The sequence below is a fragment of the Sparus aurata genome, chromosome 23 (assembly GCF_900880675.1).
Source record: "Sparus aurata chromosome 23, fSpaAur1.1, whole genome shotgun sequence".
NCBI lineage: Eukaryota > Metazoa > Chordata > Actinopteri > Spariformes > Sparidae > Sparus > Sparus aurata.
This window is the reverse complement of record NC_044209.1, coordinates 8,262,373-8,287,010: the sequence shown is the minus strand read 5'-3', so window position 1 is coordinate 8,287,010 and position 24,638 is coordinate 8,262,373. Positions and strand designations below refer to the sequence as shown.

The 24,638-nt window shown below is 41.7% G+C and overlaps 4 protein-coding genes across 5 annotated transcripts; 2 read left to right on the top strand and 2 right to left on the bottom strand.

Moving 5' to 3' along the window:
- The first annotated feature begins 170 nt into the window (after window positions 1-170).
- triobpb (TRIO and F-actin binding protein b) lies at window positions 171-12,990 on the top strand. Of its 2 annotated transcripts, none has more exons than XM_030407316.1 (13): window positions 171-586; window positions 3,922-3,978; window positions 4,416-4,484; window positions 4,937-5,026; window positions 5,313-5,422; window positions 6,585-7,026; window positions 7,431-7,680; window positions 8,028-8,139; window positions 9,313-9,472; window positions 9,723-9,824; window positions 10,890-10,976; window positions 11,657-11,859; window positions 11,963-12,990. In XM_030407316.1, exons 1-12 carry the CDS (start codon window positions 581-583, stop codon window positions 11,816-11,818), a joined length of 1,647 nt encoding a protein of 548 aa, XP_030263176.1. In that variant the 5' UTR covers window positions 171-580; the 3' UTR covers window positions 11,819-11,859; window positions 11,963-12,990. The 2 variants fall into 2 exon arrangements, with proteins under 2 accessions (XP_030263176.1, XP_030263175.1); XM_030407315.1 differs by lacking the exon at window positions 171-586 and adding an exon at window positions 2,076-2,333.
- A 512-nt stretch (window positions 12,991-13,502) lies between these two features.
- On the top strand, window positions 13,503-15,228 carry ndufa6 (NADH:ubiquinone oxidoreductase subunit A6). Its single transcript, XM_030407317.1, has 3 exons — window positions 13,503-13,691; window positions 14,618-14,733; window positions 15,002-15,228. Exons 1-3 carry the CDS (start codon window positions 13,553-13,555, stop codon window positions 15,131-15,133), a joined length of 387 nt encoding a protein of 128 aa, XP_030263177.1. The 5' UTR covers window positions 13,503-13,552; the 3' UTR covers window positions 15,134-15,228.
- A 585-nt stretch (window positions 15,229-15,813) lies between these two features.
- On the bottom strand, window positions 15,814-16,789 carry smdt1a (single-pass membrane protein with aspartate-rich tail 1a). The gene is made up of 3 exons (XM_030407318.1): window positions 16,559-16,789; window positions 16,272-16,436; window positions 15,814-16,036 (listed from the first exon to the last, which is right to left on the bottom strand). Exons 1-2 carry the CDS (start codon window positions 16,712-16,714, stop codon window positions 16,299-16,301), a joined length of 294 nt encoding a protein of 97 aa, XP_030263178.1. The 5' UTR covers window positions 16,715-16,789; the 3' UTR covers window positions 15,814-16,036; window positions 16,272-16,298.
- A 119-nt stretch (window positions 16,790-16,908) lies between these two features.
- Window positions 16,909-24,193, bottom strand: fam234b (family with sequence similarity 234 member B). The gene is made up of 13 exons (XM_030407314.1): window positions 24,040-24,193; window positions 22,062-22,613; window positions 21,221-21,334; window positions 20,905-21,072; window positions 20,614-20,729; window positions 19,982-20,129; window positions 19,694-19,835; window positions 19,015-19,209; window positions 18,697-18,775; window positions 18,376-18,543; window positions 18,141-18,261; window positions 17,772-17,998; window positions 16,909-17,655 (listed from the first exon to the last, which is right to left on the bottom strand). Exons 1-13 carry the CDS (start codon window positions 24,176-24,178, stop codon window positions 17,653-17,655), a joined length of 2,172 nt encoding a protein of 723 aa, XP_030263174.1. The 5' UTR covers window positions 24,179-24,193; the 3' UTR covers window positions 16,909-17,652.
- Between the last annotated feature and the right edge of the window lie 445 nt (window positions 24,194-24,638).

Sequence of the window (24,638 nt, the reverse complement as noted above, 5' to 3'; positions counted from 1 at the left end):
TTTTTCTACTGATAACCTTTTGTGGCTGCAATTAATCGCAGCTAAACTATTCCTCGTGTTGCTGGGGACCCACTCGGATCCCACTCGACCCCTGGAGGTCCTCGGACCCGGTTTTAGAGCCAACATCGTGTGGTTCGTTTGGGTATGCTTGTTTTCTCAAACGATCTTCGCGGACCCGCCCAGGAAGTGGCTAAGAGCCGCGAGCAGAGACACAGCAGAGTCGAAGAAGTGTGTCGCGCGCTGCCCACGATTTGTCAGAAAGTTGTGAAGTTCTCAGTTTTCAACACACAGAGTTTATGCCTGTTTTGTCGGATGAACGTGCTTTCCTTTTAGCACTGGATACAGAGTCTGCTATGAACGTTGGACGCTGATTAAGTCAACATGGGTATGAATGGCGGGGGTTTATCTAATGTCGCGTAACGCCAGTGCCCTGCGAGAAAGTTGAGGTTTTTGCCTGAGAGATTTAGCTGAGCCGAGGAGTTGATTTGAGAGCAGGAAGGGTTTTTTCTTTATTTTTATTTGCGTGAGGTGACAGTACTTTTCTTTTGTCTTCATTTTGCCCTCTCTGGATCCTGTTATCATGACGGTAAGTTGCACCTTGAAGGCAGTTTTGTCTTTCCTGTCTTGTCAGTCCTTCCTGAATTTAACTTGAATATATACATATATTTAATGAATGCTGTCCCTGGAAGCTGGGCATTCACGTATCTTTAAGTTAGGTTTAAATGTTTTGTTGTCAGTGTTCGCTACATAACTAGTTTTTAGTGAACTTTTCTGATTGGCGTTTGTCTACGTTAACGGTAAGCGGGCAGAAATTAAACTCACAGCTAGCTTAAAACTACAATGCTTTTATTGTTTTGTTATTTTTACCGTGCGCCCACGAACCCAGATAAAATCTGTAACATTTAAGATAATTTTCCTTCAACCAACGTACTTCTTTCCAGGTGTTTTGTGGTACCATCTGTTTACTCAGTGTTGTTTACAGTAGCAGGAAGTGTCATTAGCCGTTAGCTTGTAGGGTATGTGTCAGTTTTAACAGCCAGCTGTGACGTCTGTTCAGTGTTTGCACATACATGTGCAAGACAACCATGCAAATATTTATTTTCTTCAAATAAAAAAAAAAAAAAAAAAAAAACTAGAGGTACATAAGCTTTCATCATAATCACTGCACACATTTATCATGACTTCTCTTCAGACTTTCCAGAAGGGTTATCTAGTTAATTAAGAAACAAGGGAAGAAGACAACCGCACATGTTGTAATACAGGCCTAAAGGACAAGGCTCACCAGACAATACTCCTCTGTAGTGATGGGATATAGGAGTCCGTGAGAGTGGACATTGTCTCCAACTGTCGCCAGTGTTTGACCCTCTTCCGTCTGTCACTGACCTTTCAAGCAAGGTCACTGATCTGAGATCACAAGACAAGGAGTAACTCTGTAGCATCAGGGTTATTCATAACAGTCGTTGCCCTTTTTTCTGTGGCCGCTCCCTGACCTCACTCACTGGCATGTGTGGACTAGACAACGTGAATTTATGATGAGGTTTGACACATAGTAGCTTGCTCCTGTAGATCACCGTCATACATTAGCGCACAGTTTGAGGTGAGGAAGGAAGAAGACAGAATGAAAGAGTCACCAGTGACTCTCAGATACAGCTGTTGGCCTTGAAAAACAAGTGTCCCGTCATCTTTTTAGCTGGCACCTGATGATTACACCATTAGTTATGATTACCGTTTGTGTGTGTTTATGTATGTGTGTGAGGACACCCAACAATAACCAACAAGTGTCAGGTATTTATTTATTTATATAAAACATTGCCACATCATTTATTAGTGATGAAAGAAATTTTAGGCTTATCAAATGTATTAATCCAATGATATCTTAACATGGTGTTGCCAACTTCATCACTCCCTTGACATGGTCTGTTGGCAGTCACCAGACCTTAAAATGTGTTAGATTAAAAAGATCAGTCACATAGATAAACTGGTTTACACAGACAAAAAGTGGGTGGTACTGTGGTTTACAAGCACACAAGTGAAGTCCGGAAGGGAGCATAAATACATTGAAGGGATGGTAAGAGATGAGAGAATGGGCAGAGAAATGATAATACTAACACAGAGGGAGCAGAACAAACTGGTGTAGCAAGGGAATACAATAAACAATGAGTGGCTGTGATAGAGAGAGAGAGGCAAGTGATGGGAGTGAGATGAGATCAAATGACAAATTCATAAAGAGATTTAAAAGTGAGGAATGTACAAGTAAAAGAGAGATAAGCAAAGTGAGGAATGCTCGCTGGAAAAAGTTGCCTAATCTTAATCTGAGATCACCGTTTCTTGAGGTACGAAGCGCATGTTTTCCTCTTTTCTGTCATCATGTCGTGAGCAAAAACAGCCTGTTCCTGGAAATATTTGTTCCTGGAAATATTGTAGATAAGCTAAAGCATGTTTTAATGTATCTTCTACTACCACGCTGCTCGAGCAAGAGACAAGCAGAATATTTCAGTGTACAACAGTGTTAGATTATAAACAGAAAGTGTACTTTAGGTTCCCATCCTGCAAAGTTTCAGCTCCTTGATTTGTGGGGCTAATACCGCCGTCGGGGAGTAATACATTCCAATATTGATGTATTGGCTGATATACAAATTATTTGCAATAATCCCTCAAATGCAGTTATCAACACACTTGTAACAAAGATGTCTAAAGGAAGCAGGATATTTTACAACAGTAAACTTAATAGTCTAAAATGAAATCGGTAAAGTTCACTGAAAATGTTGTAATTGTAAATTACACCAAGCATCTTTTTCTGCATTAATACCTCCACCAAAATTTTTTTTTTATATATGACACATATGCTGATATTGATATTATCTGTGATAAGCCAATATTCACAAATATTATCAGCCAACATATATATGGGTTGGGCTCTAGTCGCCACATCCTTCCTTCTTCCCTTCATTTAAAGTTGCACCTCTCTTCTGTCTCTCTGCTGTCTTTAAATATTCTGTGCCCTCGTCCTTTACAGGCTGACTTATTGTTTCCTGTCATTTTCACACATCATATGTGCCCTCCTATGCAATACTATACTTTAAATCTGCTATGCTGCAGTGCAATAGAGAAGCACGCTGTTACATAAACATTATGTTGTTGAGATGCTGTGTTAACAACATGGGGCTTTGTTGAATGTTTACTGTTTTTTAAAGGTGCAATATTATCATTACAGCGTCAACGGTAGTACATTCATTGCCACCCAATTTTATAATTGATTGAATCATTTCTCAATCAAAAATATCAAACATTTGCTCTCTCCAGCCTCATCACTGTAAAGATTTGCTGTCTTTCTTTGTCATCTGTGTAGTAACGAAGAGTCATTGGGTTTTGGACTGTTAGGAATAATCAGTTATTTCATCCCGTATTATCAGCATTTTCCAATATAAGGGTCAAAACTGAATTAAAGCGATCGATAATAAACAGATGCATTAATGTGTTCCAGAAATGCTAGTTTCAATGTACTTTGTAAGGAAAGCAAGTTTCTCCACAACTGAAACTGGTTCATCTCCTTTGTGGCAACATAAGCCTGCTGTGTTGTGTCTGTTGTCTTCATGCACAATAATAGAGTAAACCTGCGGTGATGTGGTTACTGCAAATTTCTCGTATGGAGATATAATTATATTGAGCGCGCCCCACCCTACGATGGAGCTCATAGTGACTTCTTGCATCTAGTCACATTTTTTCATTTTTTCTGTCACCATTCACTTTCTCTGGTTCTTTTTTCTCTGTAAAATCCTTCAGGACTTGCTTCTGAGAAAACAAAACAACCATTGGTTTTACCAGACTTTAGAGTTCCTTCGTTTCAGGTTTTGTGTTGGTAACATTTCTGTCAAACATTCAGATGAAGCCCAGTGACACTGTATATGCTTTGCTTCACAGCCTGACCTCCTCAACTTCAAGAAGGGATGGATGTCCAAACTGGACGAGAGTGGAGAGGTAAGGCACAGTGAGGTTGAATGTCTTGCTCTGCTCTGAAGTCTCCTGTCCCTCCATCTTCACTCCCCTCTTCCCTCCTTCCTAATGAGAAAGGTTGTGTGTAAGGCGATAGTGGCAGATTATTCTCGTCGTTATCACAGTAATAGCTTTGTGGCTTGAGGCACAACAGGTGTCTCCTCTCTTTGAATGATACGCTTGAGTGAATGAGCTTCTGGCTTCACACATCACTTACTCTTTAAGATGGGGCCCTCCTGTGTCACTGTTGTGTTGTAATTTCTGTTTCTGAACATGATTCCTCTGAAGATAAAGTCATAAATAATGACTGTGTCATTCAGATGTTGTTATTGTATTGTTTGATAGTTGTCGTATTTTAACCATGAGAGTTGCTGTTTTCTACTCCAGTTTTGGTTTAATTCATATTTGCTGTGTTTCTTTAGTGGAAGAAGCATTGGTTTGTGTTGAGTGATGCCGGACTGAAGTACTACAGAGACTCGAGCGCAGAGGAGGTAAATATATAATTATGTTTAGAGCTTGGCTTATACTTGATTTTTGTGGCCGATACTGATATTAGGAAGTTCCAAAAAAGTTCAGATACCAATATATCAGCTAAAATATACAGTTACAACGATAAGCTTTAGTCTCCAAAATGTCATTGATGCACTCAAAGTAAATTTAGCTGGGATTTTCAACATTAGAAATTATCGTTTCATTTTCTGCGTAAGGTTTTCTCATTGCCGCATTTTGGACGCCATATTAGCTGGTGCCGATATATCCATGATGTGGTTGTGATAGGCCAAATGTGCCTGTTATATATTGCAGGCTCTACTCCAAATAATAGAATTCATTATAAACCAGCTTGGATGGCCATTTAAGCATGAACATCTTAAACATATTGTATTAACTTTTAACTGTAACAAAGTGTAAGAGAAACCTGTGTCCTTTCTTTCTTTCTGTATAGAAAGATGACATGGATGGAGAGATTGACCTAAAATCCTGTGTGAAGGTGTATGAGTTTGATGTGGAGAAGAACTATGGGTTTCAGATACAGGTGAGTATCTCTGTCACGGGTCAATCTCTATTAGCCTGTGTATGCTACTGATTTTCCTCTTTATATTCCTTATCCTTTATCAGCGTTAACCACACCCGCTCTCTATTTCTGCTGGACTTTTTTCTTGTAATTCCGTTATCATGACTCACATCTCTCTCAGTATCTCTTCCACTTTTCCCTTTGCATCTCGCTCGCTTTCAGTTGTCCTTTATCATCTCCATCTGATCCCGGTTGTGTCACATCTTTTGTGTCTCCTCCTTAACCTGTTTTCTCTTTTGTTGTGCAGACACGGGAGGCCGCGTTCACACTGTCTGCCATGACGGCTGGGATCAGGCGGAACTGGATAGAGGTTTTAAAGAAGAGTGTTCGGCCCAGCAGCTCTCCAGACCTCACACAGTAATGACAGTTTAATTGTTATATATAAAAGCTTAAATATGGATATAAGCAGCTTTAGGAAAGCAGCAGGGTGTCTGCATGTCCTTTTTAAGCTTTATTTTATAAATTCTATACATTGCAAGTTTTGCTCAGACTAAGATATATAATTTTCAGAACTTGCACACTGGAGTTACCACACAATCTAATGACTTTCAGTTAACATAAATCATGGTGCTAGTTTAGTGACAGAAAATGTAATACATTTTTCATAACTGATTTACACTGCCAAGCTCTAGGTAATAACATCTCATGTCTGGTTTCGTCTGACAAGCAGCCTAAAGATTAATATTTTACAGCAAATCTTTTTATGTGGAATAGGATGATTTTTCTCATCCAAAAGCTATTTGTGAGAAATAAAGAACAATAATGGGGGTTAAATGGTTATATTCATGGTCGCCTGGTCCCTTTCATAACAAAAACTTTCCGGGCTTTGATATTCAAAGTTTCTAAAAGCTGGTACATTGAATCTATGAGTGTCGATATCTATGAAACAGTTGTGAAAAGAAGTGCTGAACAAGTTCAAATGCAGCAATTGTTGAGGTGAATGCACCTGCAATTTTTTGGATACCTTGTGGAGTACAGTTGTCTACGTTGCTTACTCTAGCTTTTGGGTTCTGCCTAAAAAGCAGCATAAAGTTGTTTCAAAGTATATGTGTACTTCTAAAGTTTTCAGATTGCCTCAGCCTGCCTTTCCCAGTTGCTCATTCCTAGCATTGCATCAGCTGAGCCTTGGCTAAATACAGATTGATAATAGGCTCTGTTACTCACATGGACCAGCAACTTTGCCCCTGAAGAGTTTCAGTCTGTATACTTTGGCTGTCTCAGGTGAATCAAAGATTCATTAATTACTTGGGGTCAGTGTATGTTCTGTTTTCATAATGACTCACCACCAGCTGTGCCTTGAGTGTTCATGTCGAGGCTTTGTGTGCTGTTGATTTGCTTAATTTATCAACTATGAATCTGTGATTGATTGATTACTTAATTATTTGTTTAAAATAAGATTCATGTGGTTGTCAAACAGGAGAAGAAGAAATCACGCCTTGATTTATTAATTTTAAAATAATATAATTATTTTAGTTTTGATAACCATGATTTTGAATTATTTGTCTCTGATCTTCTCTAGATTACCCGACAGCAGCAGTGATAAGGAAAACTCCCATTCTCGCTTTGCACCATCTTCCCGTCGCCCGTTGTCACGTCATGCCGACGCTCAGTCAGAAGTTCAGACCTCTGCACCTCCTGTTCATCGCAGGTTTGACTATGTTGAGCTGTCCCCAGTTCCTGCCTCACCTGGCCCTCTCCCGGCCAGTCAGAGAGAAGCAGGGGAGGGCCAGGGGAGGGAGCACAGCCAGTGGCAGGAGGAGAGGAATACGAGTAGCCAGTGGGAGGCTGTGCTGTCCAGGAAGGGCACTGGCGGGGGATCGAACCAGAGGCTACGCATGGAGGATGAAATAGAGAAAAAGTGGGCAGAGTTTGAACGCATGCCGTTGAAAGAGATGAGCTCCATGCCATCAACGGGATCGCGGTCTTCCAGCCAGTCAGCCAATGAGGCGCTGCAGAGGGAGGTAGTGCGTGGAGATGATTTTCCAATTTGCAAATGAAATTAACTGCAAATTAACCCTTCATCTGTCCAGATGAAGTAAAATTTCCTATTTCTGCCTGTTAACATTCGAGTCACTATTTTTCTGACCATCCTCATCCTTTCAGCAGTGTCTTCCATCCCAAATATGCAGTAGAAAAGGAAGAGTACAACAACAATAAAGATAGCGTTATGGGAAATACTGCTGAAACTCCTGTCTGTTTTGTCTCTGTGTGTTGTGATGTGTGTCTTTGGTTTGAACCTGTGTGCAGTCTCACACATGAAGCTTTGTATCCTGCTAGGCACGCTACCAGCATATTCAGTTAATAGGCCCATGTCCCCAATCCCTGTCGCTCAGTGGGCTTTACCTCTGTCTCTGTCTTTTCTCAGGTGGCGTCACTGAGGCAGCAGCTGGCGCAACTACAAGGAGGGAGAGGAGGAGGAGGAGGTGGGAGCGTCGGAGGAGGTGTGAGGGGCAGCTGTGGCCCTGAGGCCCCCTGCGGCCGCAGCCTTGCAGCCATGGAGCGCGCTCATCGACAGGCGCTGGAGGAGCTACAGAGGCAGCATGACCGCCAGGTCAAGGAACTGGAGACAGAGAGGGACCGGCTGCTGCTGGAGGAGACCCAGGACACAGCACGAGGTCAGTAGACAAGAGCACGGGGTAGAAAAGAACATTAAGACCTGAAAAACTGTGAAAGCAGCTTTCATTACAGCGCTAAACTTAAGGAGAACCACAGGTGAAAACAGCGTTCTTTCATATGCTGGTCCGTTTTGAGATTTTGGGCTATTTTACTTCCATACCATGTCTTTTTCAGACTAGTGGGTGGAAAATGTCCAAAGTGCTCACGATGTGATGTACTAAACTTTTCTTCTGATGAGGTTGTCCCAGTCGGTCTTGATTTCTTTCACCCTTACCCTTTCCAAAACCGCCCTGATGTGCTTTTATCAGCCACCACATCATGTCTAACTTGTGCATTTGTGTTTCAGTAATGGAGGCTTTGAAGAAGAAGCACAAAGAGGAGCTGGAGAGAGAGGTGGAGAGAGTCAAAAGGCTGACTAGCGGGGTGCTAGATTCACAGACTTGGCGAGCCCATCAACAGTAAGTAGCTTTGAATCAGTTTGTGCCGGGTTGATAGAGATGTACACTTGTCCCGCAGAGACATGGGGACACAAGAACAAGCCAGCTTAACACTTAATATCTATTAGCATGGTTTTTTTGTTTGTTTGGTTTTTAAAGACTGCATGTTTTAAATGCCTTAAAGTGATGATAATAATGGAGCGTTCAGACAGAGAGTGAATCGTGGTGCAGCGCCAACGTGAAAATAGAATGTATTTTTGAATATTAAAGCATGTAAACATTCTCTAGTCTAAACACAAAATTAAAAGTATGAAACTGAAAGTGAACATGGGGGCTTAAAAAGGGTTTGTGAACTGCTTCTGGTCCACTCTGTGCCTTTAGTTCATACTGCCTTGAAACTAAATTGCTAGTTGCAGCCTGGCCCTCTGTCTCAGTCAGTGCAAGCCAACATTGGTCATTTATGTGAAAAGCTCTCTTGTGCTTTTAAGTGGGAGCTTGTTGGCCACAAAAGGCTTTTCTGTTAAATAAAAGGCAGAATTTGCAGACTCGACAACAATCTAGGCTTCCTTTCTCAAGCCACTGCTGCAGCGGCCACTGGGTCCTGTTAGGCACTTAAGGAATGCACAAGAATTTGGTCATGGATTAGTTTTCCTTTGTGAGCTTCACAGGGTCTTTGACACAACACTGTCTCAGTGGCTGCTACTAAAACCAGCATTTTAGGGCTTATCTGTATTGCCTACTCTGCACTTTTTCGCTCATCCTTATTTTTGTGGTTATTGGTCATGAGCAGTCAAGATGTTTTAAAACCACAGTAGGAAATACTTGCCTCATGAAAACGGAAAAAGAAACACCCTCATACATTTTAAAGGCATGTTGCTGTTATTAAATGTAATCAATACTGTAGTGGAGGTATTCTGTAAGGCGAGAGCAGAATAAAGGAGCTGCCATTTAAAAAGTCTACCAGTCTGAGCAGTTCTGTGGCACAGCTCTGCATCTAATTCGGAACTTGATCGCATTATAAATACATGTTTATTTCTGAAATTGTTTCCTGTTTCTGTGCCATTTTTTGCTGCACTTTACAATAAGAAAGCAGATAATTTCACGTTGCACAAGCAGTTCTTATTTCTTATTTCTTATTTCACTAAGGGCCCAACTTGCATACAGCTTTTTTTTGTTACCTATCCATTTCTGCAGAGCAGAGAGTCAGGCCATTCAGAGAGAGCTGGCTGGACTGTCTGAGCGCTACTCCCAGAAGTGTCTGGAGCTAAACCGTGCTGAGCAGAGCAACGCTGAGAGGGAAAGGGAGATCAGCCGCAAGGAGAGAGACATGGAGCACCTGAAGAAAGAGAACCATGTGAGTTATCAGCAGATTCTCAAAGGTAGCAGTGGATCAGTCTTTTGCATCAGGTGTGATTCCGAAATGTTGCCTGACATTTTTAAGGACTATGTAATTAAAGATGTTTTACTTTGAAATGTTTGAGGTTTCTGTCATGCTGGTGTTCTTTGTTGGTGAGAAAAAAATGAACTCTAATCCATTGTCTATAAATTTATGCCAACCAGTCGGCGTCATTCAAATCATAAAGACAAAATATATTCCACTGCAGGACTTAAAGGCCCGTTTAAAGGAGGAGATCAGTCGTATGCAATCCAGCATCACAGATCAGCGATCAGAGGACAACAAAGACAGGACACCCTGTGAACTAGAGGTAACATCTCTGCGGTTTACTTGAAACTGAAAGTGGATAAGGGGAGTCCCTTGTAACTTTCTGAACTGACAGCCACCGGTGTGAAAATAACACCCACTGCTTCAAAAAGTTGATATGTGTTTTCATTTTGTTTGACACTAACAGTAACTGTTGTCTTTTAAGCTGTTGTCTCTGACTGGTTTTGATTAATTGAAGAACCTCTGATGTTGCTAAAAGAATCTAACATGAATAAGGGAAGGTGTTTTGCTATTGGATTTAGATTAATCTGTAATTGCAGCAAGGTACTGTATGTTGGGCATATTGAATTTTAATTGGTGCAAAAAAACAAAAACAATCTAAACTATTGTGAACTTATCCAACACAAAAGTGACAGTTTTTCTGCAAAAACACAGTTTCGGACTTTTTCAGATATAACTTAGTGTTGGGGCTGGGGGCAAAAGTCTCAGTAAGTACCTCAGATCCATAGAAGTTAAATTAAACCAGAAGAGAAATGAAGTGGTCTGACCCTTTTCAGTCGAGGAACGAGAGCAGACTAAGAACGGTTCCAAACACTCAGTTTTATTTCCCTTAGTCATAGATAAAGTAATATTGGAGGTTGCATCACACAGATGTATAAAGCATGACTGGTGTTTGTGTGACAATAAGTGTTCGTGGAAATGTTCAGAAATACTATAATTAATACACTATACTTTCCAAGTGAAGTATACCAAGGCCCTCAGAGTCATTATCTAGCAAAACCTAAAGCAGTAAACATTTTGCTGTTACTTTAATGCTTGTTACGGTTACATAAGTGGAGTCTTAGTTTTAAGACACAAAGGAAATGTCATGATAAACAGTAATTGGCTAAAAGCCCAAATCACAGACTTAAAAATGGCAGAGAAAGCCCACTGTGCTTGTCATAAATCAGCCAGAACACAATTACTGAGCATTTCTGGTGATCTCAAATGATAATTATAAGGATTTAGGATAAAAAAAAAGTTGTTTTGTGTGTGTTGTTTCTTTCTTTTACTGGCAGCAAATGACTACCAAACTCTGTGGGTTTTTTTTTTTTTGTTTTTTTTTCAGGTTCTTCTCAGGATGAAAGAAAACGAGATAGAGTACTTGCATAAAGAGATCAGCTGTCTAAGGAATGAACTGCAGTTTCTTAACACGGTACTGTTTGTTGTGTGTTGTTATAAGTATGTGTATTTTTCCTCTGTGTCCCCTACACTACTAGATCACTTAGGTGGAATGTTAATCCTTATATCCTTGAATGAGGTCTTTGTTAATTGTCTTATAGTGAGGAAGCCTTCGGAAACTGCAAAGCTTCCAAGATTTTTGGGCTTATGTTGCAAGCAGTAAAACAATGAGCACAAAATTATTTTTTTTTTAAATATACATCTATACATTTATAGAGTTAGGCTGAAAAACACTTCTTATAGTTAGAAAGGCGGGGAAACCCTGCACCCCTGTGTACTGGACATACTCATCCAGGGCTTTGACAGCACTGTAAGAATGCTCTGTTGTTTTGTGTTATGTGGTACAATCTCTGCTTTTGCATGTAGAGCTGCTTTTGACATTAGATAAATGATAAGAAAAATTTTACATCAGAGAAAATTCACTTGTCACAACAGCTCACGAGTCAGAAGCAGATGTAAACAAAATGATTGAGCGATAGATAAAAATGAAACAGGATAAAGCATGACAATAAGACCATATACTATACACATCTTACACATATACAGACATGATGGATACATAAGGTAAAAGCTCTGATACAGCTTGTTCATACAGAAAGCGTGGTCTTTCATAGTGTGTGTGAAGTCACACTGTCCTGCTGTTTTGCTCTGCAGGAGAAACGGCTGGCCTGTGAACGATACACAGAGATGCACGAGGAGCTGAGTGGGATGAAGGGCCGCAACGAGCGAGAGATACAGAGTCTGAAGGAGCACCTGAGGCTGGCCATGGCTGCTCTCCAGGAGGGGCAGAAACTGGGGAACAGCCTGGACCACTGAGAGTCTGCAGCTGGTACCAAAGCTCTGGCAGACATAGACAGGTGTGGGCTAATGTAGAACAGGCAGTGTGCAAAGTCATTCCGATGCAGATATTTGTTGAATTCTTATTTTTAAATCCGTTCTGTGCGTTTTCTTGTTTTGTAGGTGTGTCTGCACCATTGTGACTGAATCAAAGAGGTATACAGAAAAGCAGAGGAGACGAGGGTTGGACATTTTCGGGCTGTGTGGGGACCATGATAGTGCCTTAGTTTTCAATCCTTCTGCCAATGAGCAGCATAGAGTAGCTATTAGCTGGTTTCATTACACTGGGCCACACATGCTATATAAAACTGCACTTTTTTTATTATTATTATTATTATTATAGCTTTCACTTGCTTTTAGTGCAAGCATGTATGAGTGCGCATTTGGTCTGACAACTGGAATAATTGTTGAGTGACATGTATTTTTTAATTTTTTTTTTTTTATCAGGTAGTGAGGAGTTCATACTGTATCAGCTTTTTTTTGGAGAATCTTCTCATTGGCTCTGTCTTCTGTCCGTCACAGAGGGGGTCAACACAGTTACATAAGAGCTACTGTCGTCTCCGTTTTTTATGTTGTACAGCTTTTAAGTCATGTTTACGCTGTGAAAATGGCACACGTTTCTTAAGAAATGGGAGCTTATCATTTGCTGATAGTTTTTTTTACCAGGAAGCAAGTGTGCTTGTGTAGTATTGTTTGTCAGTATGAAATTCTACAAAACAAAAATGATTGGGATTAATACAGGAAAAGACAGCAAGCCTTTTTTTCCTGATAGGCTGTATTAGAGGTTGATCTGTCATTGTGTAGAAGCAAATTCAGGCTCAACTTTCTTTGGGGATGCTTGTGAAAGCTGTTAAATGAATGTTATCCCACATCACAGAACGTCATGTTTTTTTAAACCATGGCTGAGAAGAAGGAACCTTCAGGCTTCCAGTCGCCCATGATCATTATTGGCATTTATGTGCCACCACCACAGCAAATGACAGGTGTTGCATTGATGAGCCAATTCTTTTTTATTGACAGTATGAATTGTGATGAAATGACTTATCTACCTGCCTTTTGGAAATATTTTCATATTTAAAGTACTGTAGAGCCTGTATCGTCTTTGTAAATTATACACAATTTTTGCAATCAATAAAAAAATTTAACAGAAACACTTGTGTGCATTACATTTAATTTAAATCATGCTGTACACGTTCATCTGCAGCCTGTGCTTATACCTTTTCAATATTTGTTCTAACTCAGTTGACTGTTGACACACAGGTGGCAACAATCCATTTAAAGATTATGCATTGCAGTTTCAGACGTGTAGAGAAAACTGAGTGATGCAATGTAATAGCTCTGCAATAGATGCAACCTAGGCAATGTTCGGTTTTTGGTGAGACTTTTAACTCAATTTTACAATGTTAATAGGGCTGTTCATTGTTGTGCTATATTTAAAAAAAAAACATCCATATGCGTTTATAATATTAAGTCAACCTTGTTGGCATTTTTGCAAAATACCCAAATAACACGGCAATAATGAGATTGGGACAGAATGTTTCTAAGACACTGTCAACAATGAAGAAATGGGTCAAGTTTTATTTTACAAAATAAATACTTTTGACTTTGCTGCCTCCTGTCTTAACGCGGCCGCTCCACTAGGTGGCACCACAGTGTTCTTCAATATGACACCACCGAATAAGAAGAACCGGAAACGCTACAACGACAGCAATCATGGCGTCCAACACGGCCGCTCGGGCAGCGGTGGGTGCTGCTAAGGTTGTTAGACCGATTTTTAGCCGGGACCTGGACGAAGCTAAGCGCAGGGTCCGGGAGCTGTACCGAGCCTGGTACCGTGAGGTCCCTAACACAGGTACGTCTGTCCGCTACGGCAGCTAAAAAGTGCATAAAAGGCTGTGCCGCCGTCAAGGTCGTGTCTATGAGCAGGTTCAACTTAATGACGAGCCGCTAGCTAACATCAACCTTACCATAACAGTGCATTTTACAGATGTTATTTATTGTCTTATGTTTGATAGAAACAACGAAATTGTAATTTCAGCTTATTGAATACTGAGAAAACCATGAACCGCTAGCCTTCTGATATTGGTGTGTGAATATTGGAAAATGCCATCTACTGATACCTCAGTTTTTCCTGTGGATTTATACGTTTAAATGGCTTTTCCTAGTCAAGATTATGGCAGCAAGAACAATTCTTTAAAACACTGTTGCAGTACACTCAGTGAATACCTGGTAAAGAGGTTTGTTATGCATTGCAATGTGTCATTTTTGGGCTTCGACCATCTTCTGTGGAATCCATGTTTACATTTAGTTCCGGTTGGTACACATGAAAGACAGACGGGCTGGTATTCATTGTACTGACAGGTTGCTGCTATCCCGTATAACTCTGAATAAGGCAGGAGATATTCTGTTTTTACACATTTGCACCAATCTCATATAAAGACCAAACCCAACAAAGAATTTATCACCTTGTCAAATACTGCATGTGTTGTCAGATCCTGATAAACCATGTCCCTGTGCTGTAGATCTGAATTGCAGTCAAAAAAATATTTTATAAAAACACTTCTATAAGCCTCACTGTTGCACTGGGTAAGAAATGGACTGTTCAGTCTTAATTTCTCATGGCTTTTGATGACGGTAATTAATATATAAATATTGACCAGCCTTACCCTTCAGACTGAACATGATTGGAATGATGATGGTCGAAAAAAAATTAGTACCTGGATGAAGTTGCTGCTGTGGAAATTGGGTGAGTTTTCATTTGTGCCTCTGTCTCTGCAGTGACAACATTCCAGCTGGATATCACAACGCGTCAGGGAAGGGACAAAGTGAGGGAGATGTTCGACAAGAACAAGCATGTCACCGACCCACGTGTGATTGACATGTTGGTCATTAAGGTAAAAACAACCTTTCACTGATGTGTTATCTGCATCAAGTATAATTACTTTAACTTTCTAATTGATGCAACTACCAATTTGGTCATTGGAGTCAGTGCCAATGACTGTTTCATGGTTGCACAGTACCTCATCGCATCCTTGATGGACCTAAAATCCCATCGCAGTTGAACCAGTGAGGATGTGCGATATTGCACATTGGAGCAACACTACACTGTGTCATGTTGAGTGTGCTGAAACATTTTCCATTTATATGTTCTTTAATCTCCAGGGGAAAATGGAACTACAGGAAACGATCCACGTCTGGAAGCAGAAGACCCACATAATGCGCTATTTCCATGAGACCGAGGAAGCTCGTCCTGCTGACTTCCTGTCAAAATTCTACCGGGGTCATGACCCATGAACTGTGTAGCTATCTGTTGACCTCTGACCTCTCTTTGCTTGTGTCCAATGTGACAGATGTTCCCCTTGGCTGTAAATACACACTTAATACCCACATTCCTATGGCCGTGTCCTTTTTATTCAGAATCACAGTTTTATTGGGATTTCTCAAAGGGACACTTCAATCAAAAACACAGTACAACTTGATTGTACAGTGAACTGTTCCTTCTTAATCTGGAAGGAGACAGTGAGTGAGCTCAGTTAAACAGAAAGAAGCTCATACACATCTGCTCACAACAATGTTTCCTTTGTTATTGTGAATATCAGTGTTATTCTATTTGAAAAGATATCTTGTTAAGAAGAAAAATAACATAACATTTCTAAAGTTTTGGAGGAACTGTCCCTTAGCAACGACATTTAACAAGTATTGTGTGGTATTTTATGAACTTGGAGACACTGTAGTGAATACAGGCTGCCCTCCCAGCAAACCTAGGCTATTCAAACTGCTGTGTGTGTGTTTTAGAGTAGTATCTCAGACAGCCTTATGTCACAAACTGAGCTTACGTTTTTGTTGTAGTGTTTGTTGTAGTGTTACAGTCAGGAATTCTTTTATAGGGAAAATGGAAACACCAACATTGCACTTTGACTGAGTGATCTCTGTTTTGAGTGGACACACGCCACCAACTTGCACTGAGCATGTACTGCAGTTTATGATATTGTGATCCCCTTTATTAAGACTTAAGTAGTGCATGCAAATACAGTACGATACAGTTCGACCAGCCTAGGACAGCCCAATCACTTTCATAACAGCAGAAACCCTGAATACACACTTGAACACAGCAGCACACAGGAGAGGGAAAACCAGGAAGGCCTTTTATGTGCTCAGAAGCTCATAGACTCGTCCCAGTGGTAGCGACAAAATGACCTGTGGAAGAAAGGAAAAATTCTGATTGAAATGTGTCATCTCAGACTCCAGGAAATTACAAAAGTGTCTCAACTCTGGCTTAAATTTGCAGCTGCAGACATCATTTTATCATTTTGTCAAAACAGTTAAATCTATCTTTGTTGATGAGTGTCCCCATTTCTGCCTCCCCGTGAACAGCACATATACATAGGCTGAGTAAGTGTGTGTACTCTATAATTTGACGTTTCGGTGATACCTGATAACCAGGAAGCCTACACAGCCCTCAGTCGTCATCGTCATCATCCTCGGGGACGAAGATATCGTGCTCCTCCAGCAGCGCAGCAAAGTTCTTGCTGATCAGAGTCCCCACATACAAGAAGGGCACCACTACCAGAGCAATCCGGACAAGGCCGAAGGGGGTCTGCTCCCCCCGGTGCCACACACACCCGACCATAGAGACAACCACGTTAGTTCATGTCGTGTCCGAGGTTGGCAGAGCTGATATTTACACACACCGCACCGACCCTTAAAAGCAGCACTCACCTTCTTGGGTTTGGGCAGAACGGCGCCGGATGAAGTCCACACGGCGGACCGGCTCGGTGTCACGGTCCCGCCCGGCCCGGTGCAGGGGCTCAGCCGGGCGGTGCGGACGCTTCCGAGGGCTGACAGCCTGGCCAGGCGACCGAGGGCCGACGCCATGTTCACAGGGTTTGACGCAGCAACAATGCGGAAAACAGCAGATATTTTTGGACGTGAAGCTCCAACAGCGCCACCTACCGCTGCTTGTAGCAACCCACAACTCTCCCTTTTCTAATAACTATTTTTACATCCCTGCAGTATTTATACGAATACAGTAGTTTGGGGCGGTGAAATAAACGACACATGATCCGTGATGCAGTAGGAAGATTTTCATTTTTTTCTCTTGCCATATGTGAAGTTGCAGCTTACATTTAATCTTTAGCGGCCACATACATACTCTTGAGAGAAAAAAACCCCCAGAACAGTTTCATTAGATAACCATAAAGAAAATCTAACAACAACCCAACAAAATCAAAAACGTTAAAACAAATCAATAAATACTGTACAGCATTAAATATATACAGACTCTTTACATTGCTGAACTTGGGTGCGAGCAGAAAGAACAATAATAGTGGCTTCATGACAAAAAAAAAGAAAAAAGCATGTGACTGAGGGATGAATGTACTGGCCTTACAAGACTTATAGCGAGTGCTGCATACTGTAAACTCATTTACATGCTCTTTCATCAGCATTGTTGTGCTTCACTACGGCGAAAAGTTCCTCTCCTGCCATAAAGTCCAAACAATCATAAACACTCGATGGAAGACTCCCCCAGAGGCGAGCTGAATAATTTAAATTAACATTTTCATTGTATAAACATAATATAAACCAAACAAAATAAATAAAAACACAGACACAATCCCTACCTACAAATAATGTTTTTTGTACAGAAAAAAAAACTCCTTTTCAAGTACCAGAAATGAAATTCATACTCAGTGAACCAAACAAGAAGCGTCTCCGCGGTGTCCCCTTAGTGCACAGCTGTCCACAGACTTTTGTCCCTTTCACCCATACGAGAGTCCTTTAAGTTGCACGGCTTCCTGTGACACAGGGCGCCGTCACTAAACAAAGCAGCACAGTTACAGAGATTAATCACTGAAATCCATCAAACTGACCTTGCACATCACTGAACACAACCCTTGAGCGGACCTGTCTGACTGTATCTCACTCTTCTCACCTGGTGTTTAAATGACAGACGTCTGAAGAACTTGTTGACCTCAAACGCGCCAGGTTTGACAGGCTCCCCCGTTTTGTTGCCCTCCTCTAGCCTGATGATTTGGCCTTTGGGGATGGCAGCTTTGAGGCTCATGCTCTTGACTACATGAACGCCAGGCTCAGACTCAGGTGTGGGTCGGGAGGATACGGTGATGTAGGTGGCGTCTTTCTGGCGCTCCAGGTAACTCACTGTTCGAGACGAAGGAGGACGAAATAGGAGGGTAAACATCTGTATTATGTGAACTTGTGGAACAGTCTTATTGCCATGTTATCATCAAACACTCGTCGGTCTTTGCATCAAAGATGCTTTGCTGCAAATTTTAACTTTTACCTGCGGACGTCACTGCGGTGTCTGTAGTGCTGGTGAGCTCCAGAAGGATTGTGGGATACGCAGGGTGCAACAGGAAAAGTTTTCTAATGAGCGGCTCCGCTGCAGCAATACCTGGTGTCACCTGCAAAGCCAATGTGGACAGTGACAAAGATGTGACATACGCTTCGTACACAGTCTGTTTAATGTATTTTCAGATTTGCCTCAACGATGTTCTCATTCTCCACAGCAGACTCACAGTTGTCTTGGTAGCATTCTTCTGCCCTTTAATCGGTTCGCTGGCCCAGAAGAGGAAAGCTGATTGGCCAGTCGAGGTGGAGACAGCCGAAGGTTCCAAAGAAAGACGAGGACACACGAACTCCGCTGTCCAGAAAATATGCCCACTGGCCCCATCAACAACCTGCGCCTGAGAGACAGAGAAGAGATTACTGTTAAAACTACAGCGAACCCAGAGCTCAGCTGAGTTGTCACAACTCAGTATAGTGAGAGCAAAATGATTTGCAATTAGTGTAGCATGTGAGCCCTGGCTTTTATTTGTATGAAAAGGCTGTTGTTTTACCTGCATGATGCCGTTTGCTGAATGCTGAATGAAAAGATCGAGGACTCCGTCATCATTGAAGTGTCCTGGGGCAGGTTGGCTGTGACAGGCAGATAAATAATCCAGGTAAATATCACCAAATTATAGTGCATATTTCACCTTGTTTTCAGCAGTTCAAAAAGCTGAGACTGTGGTTTCATATTGGGATTCATGGTCATTAAGTGCAGCTGACTCTGCATCTTCTATTATAGCCTCCCACTAATTCTCTATACTGTTGGCAGCAACAGAGATGTAATAGTCACGCAGTCAGTGGTGGCATAGTGACATGCAAGGCATTACTTGTGAATGGGAGCTGAGTTGAAGGTCCACTCTTTACGCATGTCCTTCTGCCTGAGCACTGACAGTTTGCTGAAGCCGTACACCAGTGCCCAGTCGCTTCTGGTGGAGTTGAGATTAGAAACGGTGTCCAGGCTCTTGCGGTTGTTGCTAAAGCCAGCCACAAGAGGGAGCAGGAAATCCACCGGCTCAGTTCCTCTGGAAGGACAACAACAAAGGTGTGATTTTGACAGATATCAAAGTAAACTGTCTGATAAACCAACAGTGAGCACTAGCCATCTCCGTCTTCGCTGTGTTTACAACCAAGGAAAATGTAGACCACAAGTCCCCAGCAATTAATCGAATAACAAGCCAACAAAATTGTGAGAGATCGTAAGAGTATTTATTATCTAGTATAAAAAGACAATACAGGCTGCATCTTGATGTCTGAGTCGAAAAGATTATGTGCATACTATATCAACAATATTCAAATATCAGTGATGTCCCTTGTTGTGTCACAAGTCTGACAATTTCTATTTTTATTCCAGTTGAATAAATTGCTAAATAAAATAAGCACTCATATAATCATTCAGGCATCACACAGCTTTCGTATCAGTGTCTCCTTGTACCAGCTGATTAAAGGTTTAATGTATAATGCAAATAGAGGAGTCAGTACAGAACCATGTGCCAGTCTGAGGCGTACCTGTAAATGTGTATGAAGGAGGAGGAATGTTTTTTTTTCAGTCCCTCCCACCCTGGATCCCTCCTTTGTAGTGCTGGAGTTCTGGGCGTTCTGCCGGTGGCATTAAAGTAGATATCGCGCAGAGAGATGGCTTCTACATTACCTGGTGGGAAAGAAAAGTGTTTTGACATCAACATCAAAATGACTGTAAATAAACTTTAACTGCTGCAGCCTGAATACACATGGTGGCTGTTTAGTCTTCTTTAGAACAAGGTTTAAGACCTTCATACTGCTTGTTGACTCCTTTACCTATTCCAAAGAGGATGTAATATGCCCCTTGTTGTGTCTCATGCAGCAACGGACCCATGATCTTTCCTCCTGCGGTGAGGTTGAACGAGACAGGCCGTCCGAGCTTCTCCCCCGTCCCAGAGATCAATGTCAAGGAGAGATCCAGAAGCTGAAAATGAACACAGCAGAATGAGATATGTAGTCGGTGAATGCAAAGGCCTGGAAACAGAATCTGCAAACTGTGAGCAAGTTCGCTCGAAAAAGTATATTCAGTCACCATCCAGTCACGCCCATACCAATTGAAAGTCGGGTGAAAGTTTCGTAGTCCACTAAACATTCGTGGAAGCTCACAGTTAAACAGTGTTCAGCTTTAGTATATGGGGACTTGTATTGAAACATTAAAAAAAAACAACTAGGAAAAAGAAAGCCCTCAAGAAATGCTGGTTTGAAAGATGTCACTTACACCTTTCTGAAGCCAAAAAACACAATTTTCCCGTAAGGCTCCTGAAATGCTTCGTTGGCAATGAAACTTCACCCAATTTTCCATCTGCATGGGGCGAGTGGATATTGACTGAAACTCAATTTTTGGGTGAACATATCCTTTAATGTATGTAGATAAGAAGGAAAAATGGAGGTAGTTGTCGTAGTTTTACCACATTTGTAGGCAGGGTGGCTATCAGCAGGTCTGGGACTGAGTCTCCCTGCAGGTCTGGAAGTAACACCGCCTGGGATTCAATGTCCTTAAGTTGGACTGACCACAGGTCCCGCCCTGGGGGGGTGAAAGGAAATCTCTTTGACCCGGTTTTAAGCAGTTTGAATGCTACTGGTGGGTTACCCTCACTAGTCCCATTCACACTGACAATATAGGAGCAAATACAAAAGGTTTGTACATGTGGCTACGGACTGACAGATACCTATGTAGCTTGAATGTCTTTAAGTCTAACCTGAGGTGCCATTGACTGCTACGATAAGGGACTTGCTGATGAGGAGGACCACTGGTGTATGCTGGTTGCCGTAATGCAGACCACACTGGATGTACATGACAGACTCCTGCATGAAGTGAGTCCACAGCACCTGACCACTGACTGCAGACAGGGCCACCGCACTGTAGACTGTGTTAAAGATAGAACGCAATCAACCAACAGAAAACACACATTTACAAAAGACCAGAAAGGAGGAGGAAGGAAATGGCATATTAAAATGGATGTTTGTTTTCTAATGAATCGTTAGTCGTGTCTTTTCAAAGAACTCTTCACGTACCTTTGTTCCCTTGTGTGGGGTGTGTGTCATTGGTCAATTCAGTAACAGCCAGAAACACGTCCTCAAATGAATCGCCATCAACATCCCACAACGCCAGTGCAGGTGGAGTGACACCTAGACAGAGAAACCACAATACGATCAACACCGCCCACCAGCAGTAACGTTGATTTTACAATGAGTGAAGCCTTACAGCGTTCTGCTGACCTACATTTTGGCGAGGCAGGAGGAAGAGAAGAAGATTGATTAAGTGGCACAACATTGATGATTTTTGACGGAGCTGTACATGTTTTGTTTTGTTGTTTTCTTAACTGTTAAAAACACTTAAAAGACATGGTCCCATTGACTTTGCATTTATTACCACTATATAATGTTTCCACAGTGCATGCTGGAACAGGACATTTGGTACGTGGAGTGAGGCTCACACTATGTAATTACAGTTGCCTAATTTATGGGTGAGCCAGTGCTGTCTAGCCACGCAGACTCCTTTGTAAGTCTTTGTAAAGTGAGCATGATGAGTGTTGGGCGCACATATTGTGCGTCTATATCATATTTTTTAGAACAGTTTGCAAACACACATTTAATATCACAACAAAATCTGGTGTAACTCTTTTCCAATTGTTTCATTCAGAGTCCAGAGAGTACAACATGGCGGACACCCTAGAAGAGGACCTTCTCCCTCTGTAGATATACTGTATACCATTCTTATATTCAGGTGATAATACGCTTATAAAAACGTTATTACAATACACATAACATTCCATTTTCCACCAATAGTTCCTCTTAATCCTACACAATGGACCTTTAAATGTGATGTATCAAACGATGATATTATTCTCATTACCGTTCTTTGCATCTCCCAGTACTTTCTCCCATTGCAGCCTCTTCTCCAGTTCTCCCTTCTTGCACGGTATCAGAAACGCACACAGCAGCACGAGCAGGGTGGCACAGACCAGAGGCACCAGGAAAAACGCACTTCGGACAGCATGCTTCATCCTCATCCTCTTTTGTTCCGCCTCGGTACTGTGAACCCCCAGCCCAGAACCCCCCAGTGCCCCAGAGCCCCCTCTGTCCTCCCCTGCCCTGTCCCTACCCGAGTCCTTGTGGCTCCAGTACTGTGTGCCTTTCATCTCATCCCTGTCCTGCCTGGATTTGCTAGGGAGCCGTTCCCTCCACTCATCCTCCTCCTCCTCCTCATCCTCCTGAGCCTCGTCCTCGGCCCCCACAAGTCTTCCAGATCTGCCCCCCCGGAGCTTCGAGGAGCCTGTGCCGAGGCAGCTGTCCCTGCCGAGGCCGTTTCGGGGATAGTTTAGCACGAGGTCATCTTCTTCGCTCTCGTCCTCGCTGTCTGCTTGGGTGAGGGGGTCGTACTCGCCAAGGTCCGAGCCCTTCTTCCCTGCAGAAACACAGAGGCTGCTGGTGAGGATCAAACATCCTGTGTAGTCACTGAGTCAGAGTATGAGTGGGACAAGTGATCTCTGCTGATTTATTATTAATTATTATTACACAACAACAGATACATCGCCTCACAGTGCTGGAGCATTATAGATGTATCCTTCCTTTCGTTCGGCCATCATGCACTAAGGGCTTTTATTCCTCTGGCAAGAGTCTTAAAGGTGCACTTTGTAGTTTGGGGGGAGACATTTTAATCAGAAGGGAAATGTCTTCACTGACTGAGTTTGTAAGCCTAAACAAACTAAATAAACAGACTCTACTTTGACTGAATAAACAAAATAAACAAATTGCCTGACCTCAAAGGACAACACAATGTCATATGGTTTTACTTGTTTATATGTGGCGGACCCTGCCACCTTTCTAGCTTGAGACAGTGTTCTGGGGACATTATTTTCCCGCTGAGAGCAGCTTGTTTATTCACTTATGGAAGTGGAGTATGGAGTTTGTATTATTTCCTCATTAATATTGTTATTTCCTCATTAACATTGTTACAATTCTAAGTTTAACATTTTTCTCCAAAGCTACATAATGCCTCTTTAAATGTTTAATAATGCATTTTACTGAATTACATTCCCCACTCAAACAAATCACAAAAAATGTTTACACCAAGATCCACTTTTAATTGAAAGAATTAATTAGGCTAATATTTGATTTATGTCTTTATCTGTTTTGGAACATACAACTATATACAGTAAACTAGTATTTATATACTGTAGTTTATTTTATAACATTATTACAGAGTACAAGTTACATTTGTACAACTATGACTACTAATTATAATGACTAATCTTCAAATTATTACATATACTTAGTTTGATGGTTAAAAAACGTAAAAAATAATAAATGTTGTAGCCTCTTAATATATTGCTAAAGACAATGCGAAATAAAATTCTATACTGAGATCAAGATAACACAAATTCTAATGCACAGTAGTGGTTGTCTCCTGAGGATCGTCATGACAAAGACAGAACAATACTGCTCCTGGACTCAGATGATGCATTTGCTGCTTGTTTACTCTCCGGCATCACATCACTATGTGTTGGGTTGACATTAGCTAGCAGCTAGCTGTGGAGGCAGGAGACAGCAGAGGATGTCAGGCTGCTGCTCTGCATACACAGAAAAAACATATCTGTCTTAAATAACGTCATGACGAAAACGTGTCGATCTTTTTGGAATGATATAGAACCGATGCTAACTGTCTGTAACAAAACCAGCGCATTAAATGAATCAGGGAGCGGTAAAGTAGCTGTAAGGAGGGCTCTCGCAGACCACCTAGTCCTCCTGACTGATGCTGCTTTCAGTTAATTGTCTGCTGAACTGTGCCGTCTGTTTCTCTGGCTGGTTGAAATGTGTGAAGCGCATCTTACCGGGCAGTTTGAGGGCACGGGACAGAGCCGCAGCCATTTCTCCTCTAATAGATCCGCGAGACAGCCACGGGAGGTAACGGTGATGAACAGCTCGCGGGCAACGACCCAGCAGGTTGGATCTGCGCCTGTCCACGTGCATCCTGGGAGTTTGAGTTTTAATTGCGACGCTCTGCCGCCACGTTTTTGAGGAGTTATTCCATTGACTGTGTATAAAGGTAAAAAAACAAAAAAAAAATATCAGCGTATACGGTCGGGGCTTGACTCCTATGCAAAATTAAGCATTAAAACGAAACTATATGTGGACTTTACGAAATTGTTTGCAAAAAATGCAACATCAAGTGCAAACGTTGTCAGCGAGTTCACTTTCTGATAAATGTTAGCTCCTGTTACTAAAGACTCTTTAAAAACAAGCAAGCAAGCAAACGCCGTCAGCCCCTACACCTATGTGCGCAGAAGTAATACAAAAACAGTTATGTAAATGACATTTTGTAAATCATTGTCTACTCTCCAACAATGAGACATTTCAGGTTTATTAACATGTTGTATGCCGAGGTTGCGGCTTTATGTAAGTTTAGCTGTTTTTGTTTTCAACAAGAAGG